The sequence below is a fragment of the Syngnathus typhle genome, linkage group LG4 (assembly GCF_033458585.1).
Source record: "Syngnathus typhle isolate RoL2023-S1 ecotype Sweden linkage group LG4, RoL_Styp_1.0, whole genome shotgun sequence".
Taxonomy (NCBI): Eukaryota; Metazoa; Chordata; class Actinopteri; order Syngnathiformes; family Syngnathidae; genus Syngnathus; species Syngnathus typhle.
In genome coordinates, this window is record NC_083741.1 from 5,161,771 (window position 1) to 5,188,208 (window position 26,438).

General features: G+C 45.9%; 2 protein-coding genes across 5 annotated transcripts in view; both read right to left on the reverse strand.

Annotated features, from left to right (window-relative positions):
* Positions 1-25,655, reverse strand: part of nadsyn1 (NAD synthetase 1) — a 164,586-nt gene extending 138,931 nt beyond the window's left edge. For 2 of the 4 annotated variants that reach the window (XM_061277340.1, XM_061277343.1), the window contains exons 1-2: positions 25,302-25,654; positions 3,841-3,901 (exon numbers count right to left, since the gene is read on the reverse strand). In XM_061277340.1, coding sequence (XP_061133324.1) covers positions 3,841-3,901; positions 25,302-25,596 — 356 coding nt within the window. In that variant the 5' untranslated portion in view covers positions 25,597-25,654. Of the gene's footprint in view, positions 1-3,840; positions 3,902-25,301 lie in introns of all 4 variants that reach the window. The other 2 variants (XM_061277341.1, XM_061277339.1) reach the window with 2 other exon arrangements.
* LOC133153215 (uncharacterized) lies at positions 1,529-3,825 on the reverse strand. Its single transcript, XM_061277345.1, has one exon. It carries the CDS (start codon positions 2,791-2,793, stop codon positions 1,666-1,668), a length of 1,128 nt encoding a protein of 375 aa, XP_061133329.1. The 5' UTR covers positions 2,794-3,825; the 3' UTR covers positions 1,529-1,665.
* Positions 25,656-26,438: the final 783 nt, after the last annotated feature.

Sequence of the window (26,438 nt, forward strand, 5' to 3'; positions counted from 1 at the left end):
GATGCTGTTGCAGTAGTCTAGTCGGGATGAGATGAAGGCGTGGATGAGGGTTTCGGCAGCAGAGGATGTGAGGGAGGGCCGGAGACGGGCAATGTTTCTGAGGTGGAAGAATGCAGTTTTGGTGATGTGGTTTACGTGGGGGAGGAATGAGAGGGTAGGGTCGAAAATTACACCTAGATTGCGGATGTGGGTGGAGGTAGTGACAAGGGAGCCGTCGATGTTTAGTGAAAAGTCCTGAGTGGAGCGAGTGAGGGAGTCGGGGCCAATGATGATTATTTCAGATTTTTTGCAGTTGAGTTTTAGAAAGTTATTTTGCATCCAGGTTTTTAGGTCTGTGAGGCAGGTGGTGAGGGTGGAGTGGGTGGCTGTGGTGATGGTCGTGGTGGAAAGGTATAGTTGTGTGTCGTCGGCATAGCAGTGAAATTGAAGGCCGTGGTGGCGGAGGATCTGACCGAGGGGTAGGAGGTAGATGGTGAAGAGTACGGGGCCAAGTACTGAGCCCTGGGGGACACCGTGGGTGACTGGGGCAGTGGAGGAGGTGCAGTTGTTGATTGAAATGAATTGCTGACGGTCAGAGAGGTAGGATTTCATCCAGGAGAGGGCAGTGCCGGATAAACCAAGGGAGGAGTGGAGGCGTGATAGGAGGATGGAGTGGTTGATGGTGTCGAAGGCAGCACTGAGGTCGAGGAGGATGAGGATGGAGAGGGAACCAGAGTCGGCGGAGAGGAGGATGTCGTTGGTGACCTTGAGGAGGGCAGTTTCTGTGCTGTGGAGTGAGCGGAAGCCGGATTGGAACGTTTCGTATAGGTTGTTGTGGTGAAGGTGGGATTTAATTTGGGAGGCAACTGCACGTTCGAGAATTTTAGAGAGGAAGGGGAGGTTGGAGATGGGCCTGTAGTTGTTGGGGGAGTTGGGGTCGAGACCGGGTTTCTTGAGAATGGGGGAGATGGCAGCCAGCTTGAGGGCAGGAGGGACAGAGCCAGTAGATAGGGAGGAGTTAATTATAGTGGTGATGAGAGGTGAGAGTGAGGGGAGGCAGGCTATGACTAAAGTGGATGGGATTGGGTCGAGGATGCAGGTGGAGGCTTTCATACCAGAAGTTATGGAGGATAGGTCAGCTGTGGTGATTTCGGAGAAGAAGTTGAGTGGGTGGTTGGAGAGTAAAGGGGGGGCATGATCGGGGGTAGGGGAGGAGGTGGGAGAGGAGGCGGCCAGTTCAGTGTGGATGGTGTTGATTTTTGATTGAAAAAATGATATTCTTCACATTTGCTGGTGGTGAATGAGGTGGTGGTGGTGTCCATGGGTTTGAGGAGTTGGGTTACGGTAGAGAAGAGTATCTTGGGGTTGTTGCTACCAGATTGTATGACGGAGGAGTAGTGGGAAGTGCGTGCATTGTTGAGGGCATCTCTGTATTCCTGTTGGTGTAGTGTGTAGATGTCCAGGTGAACAGTGAGACCGGTTTTCTTTGAGAGACGTTCAAGCTGCCGGCCCTTGGCTTTAAGGTGACGGAGGTGGTCAGTGTACCAGGGGGCGGTGTGGGTGTAGGAGACAGTTTTGGTTTTTATGGGGGCGAGTTGATTGAGACAGGAGGAGAGTGCGCTGTTGTAGCTGTTAACCAGTTCAGTGGGGGAGGCGTTCAAAGTGAGGGTGTGATCGGAGGTGGTGTTAGTCAGTAGGGCGGAAAGAGAGGGGGGGGTGGATTGATTTCATGTTCCGGTATGATATGGAGCATTGCTGCTTGATAAGGGGGGTGGGGATGTCTATGTCCAGGGTGAGGGCCAGGTGGTCTGAGAGGATGTCTGTGAGGTTGAAGCTGGTGAGGTTGCTGATGGAGAGTCCAGTGGTGCAAATTAAGTCCAGGGTGTGTCCTTTTTTGTGGGTGGGGAAGTCAACGTGTTGAGTGATATTAAATGAGTTGAGAATGTCCAGAAATTCAGTGGCAGTTTTGCAGGTGGTGGAATCGACATGAATGTTGAAATCTCCCAGTAGGATGACTGAAGGTGAAATGGCACAAAGTTGGGTGAGAAATTCAGAGAGGTCGGAAAGGAATGCAGGGTTGGGTTTGGGGGGGCGGTAGATGATTGCAGTGACCAGGGGTTTGGGGCCAGGCAGCTTGAATGACTGGTGCTCAAAGGAGGAGGGGGTGGTGATGGTTACAGCAGTGGGTTTCAAGTGTTGGCGGTATATTGTGGCTATACCGCCACCACGACCGTCACGTGGTTTATCCATGTAGGTGTATCCTGGGGGTGTAGCTCTGTTGAGGTGAATGTATTCCAGTGGTTTTTGCCAGGTTTCGGTTATGCTGAAAAAGTCTATGTTGTCAGTTATGAATTCACTGAGTATTGGTCCTTTTTTATTGAGTGAGCGGGTATTGAGCAGAGCGAATTTGAGGGATGGGTGAAGTTGGATGGGTGGGGGAGCTTTGGTTAACAGTTGTAGATAGGCAGAGCGCACGTGTGGTTTGTTATTGTGGTGACGTGTGACGTCACTGGGGGTGGATCGGTTGCGTGACCAGAGTGATGGGATGCAGTGTTGTTCAGTCCGGGAGTAAATAAACTTTCTGCGGGAGCTTCTGTGGATGTATCTGGGTCGGCGAAACTGTCCGTGTGTTTTGATGGTTGCTGTGATGTCTGGAGGTATGGTGGTGTGGTTGTTGAGTTTGAGGAGTTGCAGAGCGGAGTATTTGAGTAGCATGCTGGCAGTGGTGGATATTAGCCTGGGATCGTTGGCCGACGGCTGCACACTTGTTGGCCAGAGATGGAGAGACAGGCACAGCGCGACGATCCACAGCATGACAGAGGAGAGGAGAGAGGAGTTGGTGGAGGGACAGCGGTCCGTGATTTGCGGGAGTTAGCAGGGAGCTAACTGTGGCTAGCTGTTAGCCACCAGCTGCGGAGCGGCGGCTAGTTAGCAGGGAGCTAACTGTGGCTAGCTGTTAGCCACAAGCCGCGGAGCGGCGGCTAGTTAGCAGGGAGCTAACTGTGGAGGCAGCGATCCCAGTCAACAAGGACTAATCGCACCGGCAGCTGGAGGGCTGTCCGGGGATACCTCACACAGTGGCAGAGAATGGCACAGAAAGCCGGGGGCGTCCAGTTACGCGGCCCACTGGTCGCGGGGAACTGTACTGATGTTGCTGGTTGCCGGCTAGCCCTGAAGCCGCCAGCTAACCAGACAGTCGGCGGGTAGTCAGGAGGGCTATCCGCGGTGCGATCCGGGATAAAAGTCCGGGAAACAGCTCGTAGCGGCAGGTTGTTGCTGGGCAATGGTAGCCAGGAGAATCAGTGGAGCAGCGGGTGAGTGAAACATCTGTCATCTGTCATAAAGTAATCCAAGCTGATGCCAGGTGACGAAGTGGGTAAAAGTTGACAAGTAGAAAGCTACACACTTAATACACACTTAGTATGAAACAAAACAGAACAAAAGAAAAAGATACTAAGTCGCATAGAAACTAAAACTAAGGAAGGAAGGAGAAGCGGCGAACAAGCGAGACGCCAGCGTCCTCTCACTCAAATGACGGACAAGAAAAGTTGAACTTAAAATATTGCAAACTGTTACCGCTATTTTTATTTTTATTCTTCGTGACAGGGGTTTGCTTTGGCCTGAGGAGTTAAGTTCAGCATTAGCTTTGAAGATATCTGGCGCTATCTAGCGTTGTAAATGGGCATAATGTCTAGACCCCGAATGTAAGGCGACCCCAACTTTTTCAGTCTTATTTCAATGCAAAATACACCGTCTTATATTCGGGCCAATACGGTATATCAGGATTGATGATGTGCGATAGTGTCGCACAGTACTATTACTTTGTATATTACAGAGTGAGAACATTTCAATGAATCACACCAGATTTCCAGCTCTGGGCCCAGTCTGTATTTGGCTCCATGTTCTTTGGCAATCTCAATACCTATAGGAAGACAAAGAACAAACATCAAATGATTAGACAGATTAAATTAATTGTAGATTATTATTTGTTTTACTGTTTACTGCATTTTAATGCTTACTACAAAGTTTATTTTTTGTAGCTCAGTGGTAGAGTGGTTATTCTCCAACCCAGAGGCTGAGGGTTCGATCCCCAGCCACTACGACCATGTTAGTTTACTTGAGCAAGACATTGAAAACTCAAAATTACTTTATTTATCAGTTAGGAATTTCATTTGCAAACAGAGCGCGAGCATAGGCAAAGGCACACATTTCATACAATAAAGTTTCATAGATTTTTTATTTATTTCGGCAAGTACCGTATTTTTCGGACTATAAGGTGCACCTAAAACGTAAAATTTTCTCAAAAGCCGACCAAACGGACCAAATTCCTAAATTTAAACTGGCCCAAAGCATTATGTCATGAAATCAATCATAAGTGGCCCGCTGAAGACTATGAATCATGAATCAAAAAGACTATGGATCATTATTTTGTGATTATAAAGTTATTTGTTGCGTCTGAAGTTGAAATAAAAAATATAAAATAGAGAATGATTTGATTTGGATTAAAAATCTTGCATTAATGGTGCGCCTTATAGTCCGGTGCGCCTTATATAAGGACAAAGTTTTAAAATGGGCCATTTACTGAAGGTGCGCCTTATAGTCCGGTGAGCCTTATTAGTCCGGAAAATACGGTACATAACACACTTTTTACAAATTCATTTCACATTTGTTTTAACATGACTTGTCATAAAGGGATTACAACCAAGGTTTTACTGTCAGACACACAGTCTAAATTACTACAGTGCAACCTATATACCACCATATACCATGAAGAGAAAAGTGAGAAACAACAGAAAACAGATTCGACCAGTATAACATGATTTGAATACCGCAGTAACAAATAAACTGGAAGTTTAAATAAGATGTTGAAAACAAAGGAAAACAGAAGGCGGGCACCTGAGGGCCAGGCCTTCAAAGTGGGTCCCCCTTTCCATGGGCTCACCACCTGTGGGAGAAGCCAAACCATTAGCAGTACGTTAGCCAGCTAGCCAACAGCCAGCAGGCCAAATCACCACTGGACCCTCCTGCCTCCCGGCTCTGAGCCTGTGGCCGCTTGCTCTGGACTCAACAACAGCTCTAACCCAGCTCTCTGGCCATCTGGCCGGTGTCCTCGGGAGAAGCCTCCACTCCCTCCGAGCTCGCCAGCCGTGGCTCAGCTGTGTGCCACCATGGCACACTGGGGCCTGTGGTTCGTGCAGGTACAGTCGTGGTCGACCAACATCACCACACGGTCCACTGCTGCTTCCACACAATGCTGGGATCCTTTGCAGTCGCCGCTACATCTGGACACTGTCTTTTAACATACATATTCCCACAGCGGCCTTGTTATAATAAGCCCCACCCTTCCATCTAAAATTGGTGAGCCCTAACCATCAACTGACTTTTCCCTCTGTCTTATTGGGGGTCCTTTCAGCAAGTGTGTCAAATTTGAACAGGTTGTTGAATTCGTTGAGTACACCTCAAACAAATGTTTTTTAAGTAACATGATTATTCAATGAACATTTGATCAAAGTCAAAAGTCAAAGTCTGCTTTATTGTCAATCTCTTCACGTCAAGACACACAAAGAAACCGAAATTACGTTTCCGCTATCCCATGGTGATCAATTATCAAACTAATGTTTATTTTTTTAAGTAACATATTTTCTTGTAGATGTATTGAGTGAACATTATAATAAATTATCACAAATATGTTTTTCAGTTCAACGTTTCTTTTACCTTTGTGGGGGGGGGGCGGGGCGACTTATACTGAGGACCAACTGATATGTGAATTTTTTCACAAATTTTCAAAATTTAAAAAAAAAAAAAAAAAAAGGGGGGGCGGGGGTGAAACCGCGATAAACGAACCGCGATGTAGCAAGGGATTATCGTAATTGTAGTTTCAAGTGACGTCAGCGTCGCGGCGCAGCGGTTGTTTACATAAAGGACAAAGATTCGATCATGGGATGACGAAGATGACGAAGGGCCCCACGTACTACCGGCATTATTAGCGGCTTTGTTTGTAAGTGACACAGAGGACGAAGAGTTTGAAAGATTTAATGATTTGGAGCGACACAGAAGTTTTGAAAAACTATTATGGCTTTTACTCACGCCCGGTCCTACTCTACGGAGCTCTCTTTAACCTCCGTGGATGGAAGTCTGAGGCCGGCGCTCGGCCGGGTGGCTGTCCAGGGACGGTGGATGGGGCTCGGACATGGCTTTTACGCACGCCCGGTCCTATTCTGCGGAGCTCTCTTTCAGCTCCGTGGATGGAAGTCGGGGGCCGGCGCTCGGCCAAGTGGCTGTCCGGGGACGGTGGATGGGGCTCGGACATGGCTTTTACGCACGCCCGGTCCTATTCTGCGGAGCTCGCTTTCAGCTCCGTGGATGGAAGTCGGGGGCCGGCGCTCGGGCGAGTGGCTGTCCGGGGACGGTGGATGGGGCTCGGACATGGCTTTTACGCACGCCCGGTCCTATTCTATGGAGCTCTCTTCCACCACCGTGGCTGGAAGTGCCACCTCCGGGGATGGAAGTCCACGCCGCCACACGCCTGGAAGTCCACGCCGGTGCTTGGGGCCGTGTGGCGGTTATCTTATAGTTATTTGATATATTTCATTTCGTGTTGCAACTTGTATATGTTTTTATCGTTACAGGTCAGTCGTTGTTGGCTCGTTGAACTCTTGTTTTGTTAAATAAAGAGCCGTTTATCAAACCCACGTCTTTCCTTGTACTTTTTTAACGCTACAATATAGTTACAGTGCCTTGCGAAAGTATTCGGCCCCCTTGAACCTTTCAACATTTCGCCACATTTCAGGCTTCAAACATAAAGATATAAAATTTTAATATTTTGTCAATAATCAACAACAAGTGGGACACAATCGTGAAGTGGAACGAAATTGATTGGATAATTTAAACTTTTTTAACAAATATAAAACTGAAAAGTGGGGCGTGCAATATTATTCGGCCCCTTTACTTTCAGTGCAGCAAACTCACTCCAGAAGTTCAGTGAGGATCTTTGAATCATCCAATGTTGTCCTAAATGACTGATGATGATAAATAGAATGCACCTGTGTGTAACCAAGTCTCCGTATAAATGCACTTGCTCTTTGATAATCTCAGGGTTCTGTTTAAAGCGCAGAGAGAACCATAAAGACAAAGGAACACACCAGGCAGGTCCGAGATACTGTTGTGGACAAGTTTAAAGCTGGATTTGGATACAAAAAGATTTCCCAAGCTTTAAACATCTCAAGGAGCACTGTACAAGCAATTTTATTGAAATGGAAGGAGTATCAGACCACTGCAAATCTACCAAGACCCGGGGCCGAATACTTTCGCAAGGCACTCTATATGAATATACTTACATATATTATATATACATATATTTCATATGTGAATGGTAATCCTGAATTATGTCCTTAACGGCCCCTCATACACCTTACCATTTGCATTGTTGAATTACATGTGTTGTTTTTGGGCAACGGGACTAAATAATGATCAGTTAAAATTTAAAATATACAGTAACGTACAATACCAGCTCAGTGGCCGAGTGGTAGAGTGTCCGCCCTGAGGCTGGAAGGTTGTGGGTTCAAACCCTGGCCGGGTCATACCAAAGACTATAAAAAATGGGAGCCATTGCCTCCCTGCTTGGCACTCAGCATTAAGGGTTGGAATTGGGGGGTTAGATCATCAGATGATTCCTGCAAGCACTGCTGCTGCTCACTGCTCCCCTCTACCCTAGGGGATGGATCAAAATCACACAGGGATGGGTTAAATGCAGAGGACATATTTCACCACACCCAGATGTGTGTGTGACGATCATTGGGACTTTAACTTTTTTAACTTTTTTAATGATTACATGAATTTTGAATAAAGTATTATTTAGCCTCAAGCAAAAACTCAATTGGCATTAAGCATTTATTTTCTTTTTGTTTACACATTTCATTGTAATGATTTGTAGACCTATAATTTATAGTTTTTTTTATTTCTTTTTAGATGAACCCAGTGATACAGGGTCATTGTTGGCATTTTTAATGAGCACTATTTGTAAAATACCGTTTTTCCCATGTATAATGCGCATAATTTAACTACCGTTTTTTTCCGTGTATAGTGCGCAATATTTTACTAATTTATTGTCCTAAAATCTGGGGTGCGTATTATACATGGGTACAAAGAAAAAAATTTAATTTTTTTTTTTTTTTTAAATTTTTTTTTTTTTTTTTTTTTTAAATAAAGTCATGGTACAACAAAACCAACAACAGGACTGACCGACAAAGTCGTGGAACAAAAAGACAGGGTGACATTACCAAAGACAGGAACAGAATGACAGTAACACATGCAATGATCCAACGGTGAGCGAGGGGCAGACAGGACTTAAATACAAAACACGTTACATCGATTGAGGTGACACAGGAAGAGCGGGGTGACACGAACAGAAACTATGGCAACCTAGACACATAGCAAAACTGGGGACGAGACATGACAAATCTCCCCCGAAATAAAACTCACCTTTCTTCTTGTTTGTTGTCAATCGCGCATCGCATTCAGCCATCCTGCCCAACACACTTAGTAAAATTCATAATTGACGACACATCGTTTGATGCGATGGTGCAATCCTCGATGGTGTGTTATTGTCAAATATTGTTTGTTTTTTAATCTCCATCGCGGACCGGACGTCATACGGAGGCCGCCATTACAGATGCGCAGAACGGTTGCGCAAGACACGTCAGCTATATAAAGAGCGAGAGTTCAGTTCTCCACCTATTAGTTTCAATTCACAGTTTAATTAGCAGTTTCAATCAGCAAATAACAAAATGCGTATTACAGGTAATATTTTATTTCACAACACTTTGCCTTGTTCCTTTCGTCTCTGCTGTTCATTTCAAACACGCTCCATACGACCGCAATGCTCTTGTATCAGACGCTCGCTCGATCACCTGCTAGTTTGCCGTCTGTCACAATGTACCCTACACAAATCCGAAACATTTGTTGCGGCTCCGAGTCACGACGAGGGGCAAGTTTTGGTTTCCAAGGGTGTTTTTATTCCTCTTCAACGTCTCTCCCATACAGAGCCGCCGTGTGCGCACGGAGCGCGGTGGTGCGTTTAGGGGCAGTTGGAGAAATCAACGCCAACAAAAAAAATGACATCCAGCCTAGTTAAGACCATACCAAATACTTTAAAAATGGGACCCATTGCCTCCCTGCGTGTGTGACGATCTTTGGGACTTAAAAAAAAAAAAAAAAAAAATTAAAAAAAAAATTAAAAAAAATTCATAAAAATTGGGTGCGTATTATACATGGGTACAAGCTTTTTTCCAGCATCAGCATGCCATTGTTAGGGGTGCGTACTATACATGGGGGCGCACTATACACGGAAAAAAACGGTAATTTATTGTCCTAAAATCTTGGGTGCGTATTATACATGGGTACAACAAATTTTGAAGAAAATCTTCCTCGAAATAAAACTTGAAATCACCTTTCTCCTTGTTTGTTGTCAGTCGCGCATCGCATTTGCCATCCTGCCCAACACACTTAGTGAGTAAAATTCATAATTGACGACACATCGTTTGATGCGATCCTTGATGGTGTGTTATTGTCAAATATTGTTTGTTTTTTAATCTCCATCGCAAACCGGATATCATACGGAGGCCACCATTACAGATGAGCAGAACGGATGCGCAAGTCACGTCAGCTATATAAAGAGCGAGACTTCAGTTCTCTACCTAAATGCGTATTACAGGTAATATTTTATTTCACACTTTGCCTTGTTCCTTTCTTCTCTGCTGTTCATTTCAAACACGCTCCATACGAACACAATGCTCTCGTATCAGACGCTTGCTCGATCACCTGCTCGTTTGCTGTCACAATGTACCCTACACAAATCCAAAACATTTGTTGCGGCTCCGAGTCACGACGAGGGGCAAGTTTTGGTTTCCAAGGGTGTTTGTATTCCTCTTCAACTTCTCTCCCATACAGGGCCGCCTTTTTCACATGTCCGCACGTCAATTTCCTCTCTTTTCATTTTAACCTAACTGATCGCGGTGGTGCCTTTCTGGCTAGTCGGAGAAATCAACGCCAACAAAAAAAATACATCCAGCCTAGTTAAGAAATCACCAGAAAGATCACCATGACAATTGTGAATAATAAACAAATAATTATTATATACTATATTATATATATTATTATAATAATAAATAATTGTGATAAATAACTGGAACATCACTCAAATATCGGTGATCCCGTTGAGAATCTCACATATTTCTTCGCTATCGAGTTTGCTACTGCATGCGCAGTGATACTGACCGGCAGAATAACATCCGGTTGTTCCCAAAGGTGATATTTTTTTACTGAAATAATTTTACGTTTACGGACTTAACTAGGAGTCAAAATTTGGGTGCGTATTATACAGGCTTTTTTCCAGCATTGACATGCTATTTTTAGGGTGCGTATTATACATGGGGGCGCATTATACATGGAAAAAAATGCTATGTAAAATATGCAATCATGCCAGAATAGTCTACAAAGCACATTAAAAAATGCTTGGAATCAAGCACAGCTTGTAAAATTCAGAGTAGTATTGAGAATTCAACATGTAACTGAAGATGTGCGCTTTCATTTAAAAATTGACTAGGCGCACCAGTCCAGACGACCCCACTATGTAGTCTCCGAAATAGCCTGAACCGCGCACGGCGGCGACCAGGGAAACAACCGCACTCAGCGACGACCTGGGGCACAGAACTGCACTCGGGCGCGGACTTGGGGAACCGAACCGCACTCGGGGGGCGACTTGGGGAACCGAACCGCACTCGGGCAGCGACTTGGGGAACCGAACCGCACTCGGGCGGCGACTTGGGGAACCGAACCGCACTCGGGCGGCGACTTGGGGAACCGAACCGCACTCGGGCAGCGACGAGGAGAACCGAACCGCACTCGGGCGGCCACTTGGGGAACCGAACCGCACTCGGGCGGTGACTTGGGGAACCGAACCGCACTCGGGCGGCGACAAGGGGAACCGAACCGCACTCGGGCAGCAACTTGGGGAACCGAACCGCACTCGGGCGGCGACTTGGGGAACCGAACCGCACTCGGGCAGCGACGAGGAGAACCGAACCGCACTCGGGCGGCCACTTGGGGAACCGAACCGCACTCGGGCGGTGACTTGGGGAACCGAACCGCACTCGGGCGGCGACAAGGGGAACCGAACCGCACTCGGGCAGCAACTTGGGGAACCGAACCGCACTCGGGCGGCGACTTGGGGAACCGAACCACACTCGGGCAGCAACGTGGGGCACACAACTGCACTCTGCGGCGTCCAGGGGCCCAGGGCCACAATCGCAGCACACACTGGGGGGCTGACGCGCAATCGGCAGCAACTTTGGGAACAGAACTGCACTCAGCAGCGTTCAGGGGCCCAGGGCCACACTCGCGGTACACACTGGGGACCTGAACCACAATCTGCAGCAACTTGGGGGACAGAACTGCACGCAGCGGCGGTCAGGGGCCCAGGGCCACAATCACGGCACACACTGGAGGCCTGAAGCGCAATCGGCAGCAACTTGGGGAACAGAACTGACTTTTCTTTTCCAGTTCGCAGAACATCTTACAAACCAAAGAAAATGATCTCCCAGCAAAGGCATAGGACAGGGGTCGGGAACCTATGGCTCGCGAGCCATATATGGCTCTTTTGGTGACTCCGTTTGGCTCGCGGACAAATCTGACATTTCAATGGCGGATATGCACATACGTCACAGATCGGGGTGGCCATTATTGTTTGGGTAGCAAAAAGCCTCGTCCGCGGCCACTAGACTCGTGAGGACGGCGGCCTGGGTGGGTGTCGTGATTGATTATTTCGTCCAGTTGGACCAAGAAAGCCCCAAGAGATACTACATTGATAAGTTGAAAAATATAACATTTGTGTTGATCCACTGTGGAAACCAAGAACGCCACCAGCTCCAGCGTAGCAGGAGCTGGGACAGCAAGCGTTTGGTCCTCTGATAAGGCGACTTTTACGCCAGTAACATATCCAGACATTTACAACTATTTGATAGATTGTTCAAGTCCATATACCAAGGAAGACCTCAGAGCCGACAAGAGTTTGCAACGATATCGCTACCTGACTGCTGGTTATGTCCACTCCGTTGAGTCACAGCCAGTGGAGCGAAACGGAGAAGATGCCAGCCATGGCAGCACATAATATAAAAATAATATATTATAATTGTAGATATGGGAACAATCTGATTATTAGAAACGAGCAATTGGACAAACATACTGTAATGAAGCTGTGTAATTATGCATTCCTTAGGTCATGGCTGAGTAAATAAAAAAAATACATTTCAAATTTTATGAGAGGCACTCATGCCAGCGTCCTCTGATGGTGGATGTGTACCTTATAGCACTACATCCAGTATACCTCACAGATGAATGTTGACGTCAGTAAAAGAAAATTTTGTACATATACTTCCCACAAAGTGATCTGAGCAGATGTAAGAATGGATAGTTGGCTTCCAAAGCTTGGAGCTGTTGCAGCCATGTTCCGCCCTACGAAGCGCCGCCACCCAGTTATCCTTTCTGGTCTGGTCCGCAGGGACTTTTTGGTATCGCTTTTTTGGAAGCGATAGGCACACCCGATGGCACAACAACTCTTCACCATGGTTTAAGTTGCCTAGGTAACTTCTCTGCCACGATCTGCAACCGATAAAATGCTAAAAAATGCTCCAGTACCAACCTTGGCCCTATTAGCGTCCGCCGCTTTTTGCCACCCAAACAAACCGTCGGCCGGTCTGTGACGTCACATGCATATCCTCCATTGAAGTCATGAATAATTTTGTTATATTATCAAAGGAAAAAATAGACCTACTGAAATCAAAATGTTAAATTAGCTTTCAAAATATAAAATACGATCACATTTGCAATCCATCCCATCTGTTTTCTACCGCTGAGATCCACAGTTGCGTAATCAGCTAATCCCAACTGCCCTTTGGTTTACAGAAGGATGACGCCAGGTCGGACAAAAAAAAGCGCGATTTGTATTGGACAATACTCCTGTCACACACCCACGACCACACCCCTCTAATCTGGCCAAATCACGCACACCTGCTGCTGGTTCGTCGACGCTCGACCACGACTTCGCTTTTCGCAATTCCCCACGTGTGCCTGCCTCGCTGATGGCAAAGAGAAAGAAACTGAAGAAATCACATTTGTGGAGAGAGGAGGCTCTGCTATGTGCCTCATATTAGAGTCTCAGAGTCATTACTGTGCAATAACATCCTGCTCTCCACACCTTTTTTGAATCGTCTACACCAGGGGTGTCAAAGTCAAATGGACGGAGGGCCAAATAAAAAATTTAGCTACAAGCCGAGGGCCGGACTGTTCGAATGTTCATCGAAAAATTTTTAAATGACGCATATAGTCTAGTGAACCTAATTGAACCTACTGAAAACCTCGTAATGTCACACAGAAAAGCCATTTCACACAGAAACATTTCGTCTCGGAGTTGTGTTGTGTCTTTCCCTTTGCTGTCCAAGAACAGACAAATCTCCTCACGAAGCTCGAAAGATCTTCGAAGCACCTTTCCCTGGCTTAGCCATCGCACCTCTGTGTGATAAGGCAAATCACCATGCTCCGTTTCTAACTCCGTCAGAAATGCCTTGAACTGGCGGTGATTCAAACCTTTGGCTCTGATAAAGTTAACTGTGCGCGTGATGATGCTCATTACATGCTCCATTTTCAAGGCTTTACCGCACAACGCTTCCTGGTGTATGATACAATGATAAGCTGTCAGCTCACCTGTCGCGTTTTCCTCTTGCATCTTTTCCCGTATCTTTGCCACCAGTCCGCTCCTGTGTCCACACATCGCAGGTGCTCCGTCGGTTGTCAAACCCACGAGTTTTTCCCAAGGCAGCTCCATCTCATTTACACATCTTGACACCTCTTCATACAAATCATGCCCCGTAGTTGTGCCATGCATAGGACGTAAAGCCAAAAACTCCTCTGTCACGCTTAGGCTGGAGTCCACTCCGCGGATGAAAATTGACAACTGGGCAATGTCAGAAATGTCGGTGCTCTCATCCACGGCCAAGGAATATGCAATGAAATCTTTTCCCTTTTTCACAAGCTGCTCTTTTAGATTGATGGACAACTGGTCTACTCTCTCGGCAATGGTGTTTCTGCTCAGACTCACATTTAAAAAGAGTTGCCTTTTTTCTGGGCAAACTTCGTCACAAACTTTAATCATGCAGTTTTTGATGAAACGGCCGGGCTGATTTAGCGATCTCTTCTGCCAAAATAAAACTGGCCTTGACAGCAGCCTGGCCTTGTGATTTGGCTTTTTTGAACAGAGCCTGTCGAGATTTGAGGCCTCGTTTTAATTCCTCTGCCTTTTGTAGCCTTTGTTCCATGTCCATATTCTTGTTTTTGTCCGCGTGTTTCGTTTCATAATGTCGTCTCAGATTATACTCTTTCAGTACCGCCACACTTTCTCCACACAGAAGACATACAGGTTTTCCAGCTACCTCCGTGAACATATACTCCGACTCCCACCTTGTTTGAAACCCCCGGTTCTCAGTGTCCACCTTCCGTTTTGCCATTTTTGATGGGTATCTGAAAGTTAATTTTACTGTGATGCTGACGACTGCTGTGCCAATAAATATTGAAATGAAGCAGCCTACTGCTCGGTGCGTCACCGTTGCATTGTGGGAAATGTAGTATTGGTGCGTGTAAAAGATCTGCGGGCTGCCGGCTTGCTGCGGTCTGCGGGCCGGTTCTAATAATAAATCAAGATCATCCCAGGGGCCGTAAAAAACCTTCCCGCGGGCCGGATGTGGCCCGCGGGCCTTGACTCTGACATATGTGGTCTACACTGTTTGTACTATGTTTCTTCTCTGCATCCATTGCAGCCTGGTCATCCTGGAAGAGGGACCCTCCCATCTGTGCTCTCTTCTCAAGGTTTCTCATTTCCCCTAGTTGGAGTTTTGAGTTTTTCCTTCCCCTTCTGGGAGTTTAAGATCAGGGGATGTTTGAGAATATTTGTCATTTTTCACACATCCTGAGTGTTGTTAGTCACCTAAATGTTGAACAGGCTGTAATGTACCGAAGTCAAATTCCTTGTTTGGCACGCTCAAACATGGCGAATAAAAATTCTTGAATCTTGAATATTCAATGACAAAATTGCATCAATGAAACGCTCCAATATTAAACGCCACTTTGAGACACGACATGCGACATTTGCAACCAAACTTTAATTCAGCTACTTTTGCTGGTGCATTAGCAATTGTGAGGAACGGAAAGCCATTGACTGATGGCGAGTATTTCAAAACATTTATGCATGATGTGGCAAATGAACTGTTTGACGACTTCTCGGATAAAGAAAAGATAGTCAAACGGATAAAAGACATGCCTCTGTCAGCAAGAACCGTTCATGATCGGGCCATTATGATGGCAAATCAAGTGGAGGAAACACAAGTGAGGGACATAAACAGCAGTCTACTTCTCCCTTGCTTTGGATGAATCAACAGACGTGAGCCATCCATCCATCCATCTTCTTCCGCTTATCCGGGGTCGGGTCGCGGTGGCAGCAGCTTCAGGAGGGACTCCCAGACTTCCCTCTCCCCAACCACTTCATCTAACTCATCCCGGGGGATCCCAAAGCGTTCCTAGGCCAGCTGAGAGACATAGTCTCTGCAGCGCGTCCTGGGTCGTCCCCAGGCTCTCCTACCAGTGGGACATGCCCGGAACACCTCCCCAGGGAGGCGTCCAGGAAGCATCCTGATTAAATGCCCGAGCCACCTCATCTGGCTCCTCTCAACGTGGAGGAATAGCGACTCTACTCCGAGTCTCTCCCGGATGACCGAACTTCTCACCCTATCTCTAAGGGAGAGCCCGGACATCCTGCGGAGAAAACTCATTTTGGTCGCTTGTATCCGGGATCTCGTTCTTTCGGTCACGACCCAATGCTCGTGACCATAGGTGAGGGTAGGAGCATAAATCGACCGGTAAATTGAGAGCTTTGCCTTTTCGCTCAGCTCTCTCTTTCCCACGACGGACCGGTACAGAGTCCGCATTACTGCCGACGCTGCATTGATCCGCCTGTCGATCTCGCGCTGCATCCTCCCCTCACTCGTGAACAAGACCCCAAGATACTTAAACTCCTCCACTTGGGGCAGGATCTCATCCCCGATCCGGAGAGGGCATTCCACCCTTTTCCGATCGAAGACCATGGACTCGGATTTGGAGGTGTTGACCCTCATCTCGACCGCTTCACACTCGGCTGCAAACTGCTCCAGTGAGAGCTGGAGATCACGGCCTGAAGAAGCCAACAGCACCACGTCGTCTGCAAAAAGCAGAGACGCGATGCTGAGGTCCCCAAACCGGACACCCTCAACGCCTCGGCTGCGCCTAGAAATTCTGTCCATAAAAATTATGAACAGAATCGGCGATAAAGGGCAGCCTTGGCGGAGTCCAACCCTCACTGGGAACGAATCCGACTTACTGCCGGAAATGCGGACCAAACTCTGGCATCGGTGATACAGGGACCAAACCGCCCTTATCAGTGTGCTCGGTACCCCGTACTCCCGAAGCACCCTCCACAGAACCTCCCGAGGGACACGGTCGAACGCCTTCTCCAAGTCCACAAAACACATGTGGACTGGTTGGGCGAACTCCCATGCACCCTCGAGGATCCTGCTGAGGGTGAAAAGCTGGTCCACTGTTCCACGGCCAAGACGAAAGCCACACTGTTCCTCCTGAATCCGAGGTTCGACCTCCCGACGGACCCTCCTCTCCAGCACCCCTGAATAGACCTTACCAGGGAGGCTGAGGAGTGTAATTCCCCTGTAATTGGAACACACCCTCCGGTCCCCCTTCTTAAAGAGGGAAACCACCACCCCAGTCTGCCAATCCAGAGGCACTGCCCCCAATGTCCATGCGATGTTGTAGAGACGTGTCAGCCATGACAGCCCCACAACATCCAGAGCCTTTAAGTAATCCGGGTGGATCTCATCCACCCCCGGGGCCTTGCCACCGGGGAGTTTTTTAACTACCTCAGTGACTTCGACCCCAGAGATTGGAGAGTCCGCCTCAGAGTCCCCAGGGCCTGCTTCCACAATGGAAGGCGTGTAGGTGGAATTGAGGAGGTCTTCGAAGTATTCTCCCCACGACACACGACGTCCCGAGTCAAAGTCAGCAGCACGCCATCGCCACTGTAAACAGTGTTGACATTGCACTGCTTCCCCCTCCTTAGACGCCGGATGGTGGACCAGAATTTCCTCGAAGCCGTCCGGAAGTCATTCTCCATGGCCTCACCAAACTCCTCCCACGCCCGGGTTTTTGCCTCAGCAACCGCCGAAGCCGCATTACGCTTGACCATCCGGTACCTGTCAGCTGCCTCCGGAGTCCCGCAGGCCAAAATGGCCCGATAGGACTCCTTCTTCAGCTTGACGGCATCCCTTACCGCCGGTGTCCACCAGCGGGTTCGGGGATTGCCGCCACGACAGGCACCAATGACCTTACGGCCACAGCTCCGGTCGGCCGCCTCAACAATGGAGGCGCGAAACAAGGTCCACTCGGACTCAATGTCCCCCCCCTCCCCCGGGATGTGGGAAAAGCTCTGCCGCCGGAGGTGGGAGTTGAAGCTCTTCCTGACAGGGGATTCCGCCAGACGTTCCCAGCAGACCCTCACAGAGCGTTTGGGTCTGCCAGGTTGAACCGGCATCTTCCCCCACCATCGGAGCCAACCCACCACCAGGTGGTGATCAGTTGACAACTCTGCCCGAGTGTCCAAAACATGCGGCCGCAAATCCGATGACACGACTACAAGGTCGATCATCGAACTGCGGCCTAGGGTGTCCTGGTGCCAAGTGCACACATGGACACCCTTATGTTTGAACATTGTGTTCATCATAGAAAATCCGTGTCGAGCACAGAAGTCCAATAATAGAACACCACTCAGGTTTAGATCAGGGGGGCCGTTCCTCCCAATCACGCCCTTCCAGGTCTCACTGTCATTGCCCACGTGAGCATTGAAGTCACCCAGTAGAACAATGGAGTCCCCAGAAGGAGCGCTCTCCAGCACTTCCTCCAGGGACTCCAAGAAGGGTGGGTACTCTGAGCTGCCGTTTGGTGCGTAGACACAAACAACAGTCAGGACCCGTCCCCCCACCCGAAGGCGGAGGGAGGCTACCCTTTCGTTCACCGGGGTGAACCCCAATGTGCAGGCGCCCAGCCGGGGGGCAATAAGTATACCCACACCTGCCCGACGCCTCTCACCGTGGGCAACTCCAGAGTGGAAGGGAGTCCAGCCCCTCTCGAGAGGGCTTGTACCGGAACCCAAACTGTGCGTGGAGGCAAGTCCAACTATATCTAGTCTGAACTTTTCTGCCTCGCACACCAGCTCGGGCTCCTTTAATCTCCATCGCAAACCGGATATCATACAGAGGCCACCATTACAGATGTGCAGAACGGATGCGCAAGACACGTCAGCTATATAAAGAGTGAGCGTTCAGTTCTCTACCTAAATGCGTATTACAGGTAATATTTTATTTCACAACACTTTGCCTTGTTCCTTTCTTCTCTGCTGTTCACTTCAAACACGCTCCATACGAACACAATACCCTCGTATCAGACGCTTGTTCGATCACCTGCTCGTTTTCTGTCACAATGTACCCTACACAAATCCGAAACATTTCTTCGCTATCGAGTTTGCTAGCGCATGGGCAGTGATACTGACCGGCAGAATAACATCCGGTTGTTCACGAAGATGATCTTTTTTCTGAAATAATTCTACGTTTACGGACTCAAGAGTCAAAATTTGGGTGCGTATTATACATGGGTACAGGGTTTTTTCCACCATCGACATGCCATTTTTAGGGTGCGTATTATGCACGGGGGCACATTATGCATGGAAAAACATGGTACATTTGTACACTCAAAAAATCGTTGTCTATAAAAACGTTATTAAAAAGAATACATTTGTACACTCAAAAAATCGTTGGTCTTAATCAAAATACATGCATTTAATTGTATTTAGCCTATCAGGGTTTTTTTGTAAATGGTATGGCTCTCAAGAAAAAAAATTTGTTAAAAAATGGGCATTTATGGCTCTCTCCGCCAAAAAGGTTCCTGACCCCTAGCATAGGATATCACCAAATAGAGGCTGCAAATTGCCACAACTCTTTTATTAGAGACCAGTAAGTAACATGCAACCAAGGGATGTTTATGCCACCCAAAGAATGGTCCTGACTGTCACGCCAACAAACGTTGGGTAATAATATCAGTTCTTGCTAACGACTGCATGTGATGATTATGAAACGTATTAAGTTACACATTTATTGAAAATTATCGTCTGTTGTTCTATGTTAACAGCAGCAAACGTTTTGATGTTTTCGATTTATTAACGTGTAATATTTTAAAAAGTATTAGACAGTGCTGTATTGTAAATGCTGCTTGTTTCTTTGTTTACCAGATTCAGTGTGACGAGAGTTTCAGGTGGTTCATTGTCGTGTGGAGGGGAACCTCCAACCAAGGGGCCTTTTTTTGTACAGCATGCACTGGCAATAAGCACTGACATGTTGAAGCTTCGGTGAAGATTTTGTTTTACTTGTAATTCTAAATAGAACATTTAAAGTATTTATATTTTCATGTATGTTCTTATATGTTATTGTATGTTAAGTTCTGCAATGCTATTGTACCACTATGTGACATTGTAAATTATATTTTAATGTCAACAAGGATGTAAATGGTTGTGCATTAGGGGTGTAACGATTCATCGATACACATCGATTAATCGATATAATGCTCTACGATTTATTGGCATCAATGCTAAACGTAAACATCGATTTATATCGTGTTTGACTTCGGACATTAGACGCGACTTTATTTTGAAATCCAGTTCATTGTTGATGGCTTCCTCTTTCCGGGAGCAGCGCGCAGCGTTGTTGTGTTGTGAGCAGAGCAGGCACGTGAAAGGGGAGTCGACAACTAGTACGCGGCTCCTGGGCTGGTGCTATGGCTAGTGTCCAAAAACACAAGGAAATTTGCTCCCCTTTAGGCTTCAAGTCATTCGTTTGGAAGCACTTTGGATTCCAAAGAAAAGATGGCTCAACGGACAAGACACGTGCAGTTTGTAAATCCTGCCATGCGGTGATCAAATATTCAGGGACCACAAATCTCGCCGCACATTTAAAGAAAAAACACGACATCAAAGTTCATTGTTAAAGTAAGCACTTTGTATACTACAATACTTTTGTAATTTCCTAAATAAAGTGTTTGCAGTACCTTGTTGATTTTGCGTATGAATTGTTATAAATGAGGATATTGTTCTATATTTTCTATTTAAAAAAATATATACCGTTTTTTTCCGTGTATAGTGCGCCCCCATGTATAGTACGCACCCCTAAAAATGGCATGCTGATGCTGGAAAAAAGCTTGTACCCATGTATAATACGCACCCCATTTTTATGAATTTTTAAAAAAAAAAATTTTTTAATTTTTTTTTTTTTTTTTTAAGTCCCAATGATCGTCACACACGCAGGGAGGCAATGGGTCCCATTTTTATAGTCTTTGGTATGGTCTTAACTAGGCTGGATGTATTTTTTTTTGTTGGCGTTGATTTCTCCGACTGCCCGTAAACGCACCACCGCGCACGGGAAAGAGGCGGCTCTGTATGGGAGAGACGTTGAAGAGGAATAAAAACACCCTTGGAAACCAAAACTTGCCCCTCGTCGTGACTCGGAGCCGCAACAAATGTTTCGGATTTGTGTAGGGTACATTGTGAGACAGCAAACGAGCAGGTGATCGAGCAAGCCTTGTCTGATACGAGAGCATTGCGGTCGCATGGAGCGTGTTTGAAGTGAACAGCAGTAAAAAACGGTATATCGATCATAGAGCACTATATCGTGATATATCGTGAATGAATCGCAGCAGGCTTTAAGATATCGGCAAATATCGTATCGTAGTTCTATATCAATATGATATCGTATTGTGACAAAACCCGCGATTTACACCCCTATTGTGCATGCATTAGAAGGATTTTTGCAAAACAATGTTTTCATAAAAACACTTCAATTGAGCATTCAACAGTGGTATGTTTGCTCAGTATGTTGAACTGAAGAGTGCATAACTGACACAATTTCACAAACATAATTGAAAAGACCCCCAAGAAGCCAGAGGAAAAGTCAGTTTATGTCTAGGACTCACCGTTTTGAAATGGGAGGGGGCGAACATATCCTAACGGCGCTGCTGTTAGAATTTGTACCGTCCCTCTAAATTTGCCTCGAATTTGTTCAGATTTGCCACACTTGCTGAAAAGACTCCCAAGAACACAGAGAAAAAGTCAGTTTGTGTCCAGGTCTCACCGCTTTGTGCTGAGAGGTGGGTCTTATTCTAACAGGTTGAATTACTCCAGTGCTTCTCAAATAGTGGGGCGCGCCCCCCCTTGGGGGGCGTGGTCCTATACCTGGGGGGTCGCGTGTGACCCTGGGGAACAGGCTTTTTTTTTGGCAGTACTAGAATAAAGTGTAATTGCGCATCTACTCAGTAGGCGGCAGTGGCGCTCTCATTGTTACTTCTGTCACGTTTGCGACAGTGCAACATTTTACGACTTACAAGACAACAGGTTTGCCTTGGTTAGCAGTGTTGAGTCAACAGAAAGCTCCGACTGCGTCCCGTCTATAGCCTCCGTTATTCAACATAACAACCACCAACATATATATATATATAAAGGATAAAATGTTATGCAGAGATGGATAGTCACGGTGGGGAGTGGGGGGCGCGAATAGTTTTCTTCTTGCTAGGGGGGGGGGCGTAACAGAAAATAATTGAGAAGCACTGAATTACTCTAACGGAGCTCCTGTTACAATTTTTATCCCTCTTCCCCACCACCTGTAACTTTGCTTGGGACAAAACGAGCCTTCAGAACTGAAATTCATTTTCATTTTTAATGATTTCATCACAAAACTTTGCTCATGAATGCAAACATGTGTGGCTTTGAACACTTACATTGCTGTAATGCCAGCATTTAATTATTATGCATCGTCATTTTTAACTCAATTTAATAAATACAAAGTTTGAAAATAACGGAATAATAAAAACTGAGTAATGATGATCACAATGAAGAATAAAGTCCCCTGTAATATCCTCTTGCAACATGTAATGCACCCCAAAAGGTGGAGCTCCTTTGCGTCAAGGTTAATGATCAGGCTCATACATTTTAATGTACACTTGTACTCCTTGTTCGAATCCCGAATCTATTTTTCCCCATTACAAATAATGGAAAAAAATTAATCTGTTCCAAGACTAAATAAACACCTTTTTTAACCATTTTTTCCGATCGCGCAACTGCAGCACACCGCCGAACGCGCAACCGTAGCGCGCCGACCACGCAACTGCACCACGCTGGTCGCATTATTGTGACAGAGTCGTCGCTGAAATTTAGAAAATATTTTTAAAGTCCTGATGTACTTTCCAAAATTTTAGTGGACCTCAGTGCGCAGGGAGCGTAATTTGGTCTGATCGCGCAACTGCAGCGCGCCAAGCGCTCACTGTCGCATTGCTTTAAGCGCGTCTTTGTGTTTTAGGATGGCTTTACTGCTCCCACTTGCTTTCTTTGGAGGCATGATTAGGGGTTAATACAATCCTCAAAGTAACAAAAATACAATACAACGAACGGAGTCAGTCGGCATCCTGGGTCGCGCGGTCGGGTTTTCTCGGGTCTTCTCGGCTCATCTCGCGAGGTTCAACCTCCGCATTTTTGTTCGACAACCGAAGCAAAAAAATCTCAAATTTTCCGTTTGAATTTCGATTTGTTCCAGAACCGGGACATTCGAAAACTGAGGTTCGACTGTATTGGATATATGTTCGGTGCATCGCGGCTTTTTGCGGCACCACTTGGAGCAGGGGGCTTTGTCTGCCCATATGTCTTTACAGCACACTATTGGCTGGTCGAGAGGCAAGCCCAATGGCAACATGTTGATCCTTGCGCTGACTTGCTTGGAATTGTAAGAGCAGTTCGAACTACGCTTTATCTCAGCCTCCCACAGTCACGCTACGTGTCCACTCTTCCACTTCGTTCCGTCAGCAGAATCAGCAGCTGAGGGTTCTGCGCAGTATTTTGGCTGTTCTAGCACTGCACTCTTCTGGACTGAGATGTCTGATGTTGTTCCTGGAATCTGCTGTAGCCACTCCTCCAGTTTGGGGGTCACTGCCCCATGTGCCCCAATGACCACGGGCACCACCGAGGCCTTCACTTTCCAGGCCTTCTCAAGCTCTTCTTTGAGGCCCTGGTATTTCTCTAGCTTCTCAAGTTCTTTTTTCCTGATATTGCCATCGCTTGGTATTGCTACATCCACTACAACGGCCTTCTTCTGCTGTTTGTCCACCACCACAATGTCCGGTTGGTTCGCCATCACCATCTTGTCAGTCTGGATCTGGAAGTCCCACAGGATCTTGGCTCGCCCGTTCTCTGCCACCTTAGGGGGTGCTTCCCACTTTGACCTTGGGGCTTCCAGTCCATACTCTGCACAGATGTTCCTGTACACTATGCCAGCCACTTGGTTATGACGTTCCATGTATGCTTTCCCTGCTAGCATCTTACACCCTGCTGTTATGTGCTGGACTGTCTCAGGGGCCTCTTTGCACAGCCTACACCTTGGGTCTTGTCTGGTGTGGTAGATCTTGGCCTCTATTGCTCTGGTGTTCAGAGCCTGTTCCTGTGCAGCCATGATGAGTGCCTCTGTGCTGTCCTTCAGTCCAGCTTTTTCCAGCCATTGGTAGGATTTCTTGATGTCAGCCACTTCACTTATCTGCCGATGGTACATCCCATGTAGGGGTTTGTCCTCCCATGATGGTGTCTCTAGCCACTCTTCCTCTGTTTGCTATTGTCTGAGACATTCACTGAGCACGTCATCCGTTCGGGCCTTTTCCTTGATGTACTCATGGATCTTGGCTGTTTCATCCCGAACAGTGGCTCTCACACTCAGTAGTCCTCGGCCTCCTTCTTTACGGCTAGTGTACAGTCTCAGGGTGCTGGACTTAGGGTGGAACCCTCCGTGCATGGTTAGGAGCTTCCGTGTCTTGACATCTGTGGTCTGCGTCTCTTCCTTTGGCCAGCTTATTATTCCTGGCTATATATATATATATATATATAGTGCTGATGCCCTCCCGTTGAGCCGCGGGGGCGCGTCAACCGGCAAGCACGCCAAGAGCAGAGGGAGCCGTGAGATATTTACACTAAAAATGTTTGAAAATATGATAGTGTTTAAAAATAAAATTATAAAAGTCTTGCGGATGCGCTTGCGCTGCGCTACGGGGCGCATCAGCCGGCCAGCACGGCAAGAGCAGAGCCGTGACACATTTCCACTTTAAAATGTTTAAAACACAATAAAGTATTAAAAGTACAGTAAAGTGTTTGGGTTAGGATTAGTATACAAGTCTTGTGTGGATACCCTCGCACTGGGCGCGTCAGCCGGGCAGCACGCAAGAGCAGAGGAGCCTGACACATTTACACTTCATAAAAGGTTCATAAAAGTCTTGTGTGGCTGTTGTAACAATATATTCACTCTTATTTATTTTTCTTATTTATTTAAATAAATACAAATGTTGCCTAGTCAGTTTGACCTTAATTTGTTTTACAAAGATGTTTAGAAATACAAAATGTTTTTTAAAAAAAAACAATTAGGTTTGTAGAAATACAATATGGGTTCATAAATGTCTCGTGTGGATATTGTAACAATATATTTACACGTATTTATTTTCTTATTTATTTAATAAATAAGAATGTTTGACTTTAAAATGTTTACAAAATTGTTGAAAATACAAAAGAAGAGTTTAAAAGTACAATTAAGTGTTTAAAAATACAATAAAGGTATATAAAATTCTTGTGTGGATATTGTAACAATATATTTTCTGTTCATCGCGTCTTCACTCGTCGCGGGTGGTCTTGGAACCAATTATTCGCAATAGACGAGGGATTACCGTACTCAAATCTCACGTTCTACTCTTTTTTTTTTTTTTTTTTTTTACTGTTTAAAAATTCTTTCAGCCAGTCGGAAGTAGTAAACGAGACGTTTTTTTCCACGTGTTTTTTGAAAAGTTGAACAGTTATCCAATTCAATAGTTTCCATGTAGCTTGTGACGAATCTGCAGACAGGAGACACTGAACTGACTGATTACTGAACTGACTGCAGTAACGACCACATCTGGATTTGGAAAGCCAGTTCATCGGGACGATATGTATTAATTAGGCACAGTTATTATTGTTGTATTCCCTATTTTTGATCACAGTAATGATTGATAACGTCGGGGATAGAGGTACAACAAAAGCCAAGCCATGCGTCAGAATCTGAAGAGGTCTGACTTACTTTTCAGTATTCTCTCTAAGTTGCCGTCAAACTCCAAGGCCCACTGATCCAACGAACAAGTAGCAAGAGTCACTTTTCTTCCCATTTTCTTGGTAAAGTAATTACTCAACGACACTGGTTCTTCTTCTTGTTGTTCGTCTTCTTCTTCTTGTTCGTCTTCTTCTTCTTCTTCAGTTTTTTTTTTTGCCGACAAAAACAAACAAAAATATCCACAAGACCACAAAACAAACAAACCAAAGCACACACAAAAAGAACTCAAATGAAAAAGGTATTTAAAACACACACACACACACATTTCAGGGCAACTCCATCTTATATGCAAAGAATATACAGCCAGACCAAATTTCTTAGAGACAGCCTTTCAATAAATGAGGTCAGGTTTACAGCATTCTTGATGTTAATAAATTTTAACGAATTGTTATAGGATTTCAGATCATTCTTCCAATGCAGAAAGTTTGGTCTTGTTTTAAAGAAGCGACATTTGTGTATGTATTGTTTGGCCAATAAAATAATATTGTTAATTAAAAAAAATCTAATTTACCATGATGAAAGAGCTATATTTAACATCAGAGATAGTAAGAGAACATAGAGCAAGGGGTGTCCAAACTACGGCCCGCGGGCCAACTGCGGTCTAGTTTTTATTGGCCCGCAGCAAAGAAGAAGTACTGGGCAGGCTAACGAGTTAGCGGAAAGATGCTAATTCGCGATCGTGCTAACACGCGCAAACGGACCTCTAAAGGAAATTAAACGAACATTTGGAGCAATACTACATTGTCCTAGAGGTTAGACACATGTGATCATTCATTTCTCTTGTTAGGAGACACACATCGCCAATGACTCCTGTACCACTGTAACCGACATATGTACAAAAACGTAAAAAAAGGAAGTGGTATCGCCTGAAAACGGCTTACACCCTACCTCAAATCAAAGCATGGCTGAATAACATAAATAACATGGAGAATTCTTAACACAAACTGTAACTGTGTTTTTAGAACAACTTTTATTATTACACGGTTTTTTATAACAAGGTAGAAGTGTACATACTGTAAATATGTTCTTAGAACTCTTTTATTATTATAACAATTTTCTATAACAAGGTACAACACTGTAAATATGTTTTTAGAACTCTTATTATAA

Excerpts from the sequence above, each read along its gene's own strand:
- LOC133153215 (XM_061277345.1), bottom strand. The coding sequence starts at position 2,793 with ATGCTGTGGATCGTCGCGCTGTGCCTGTCTCTCCATCTCTGGCCAACA.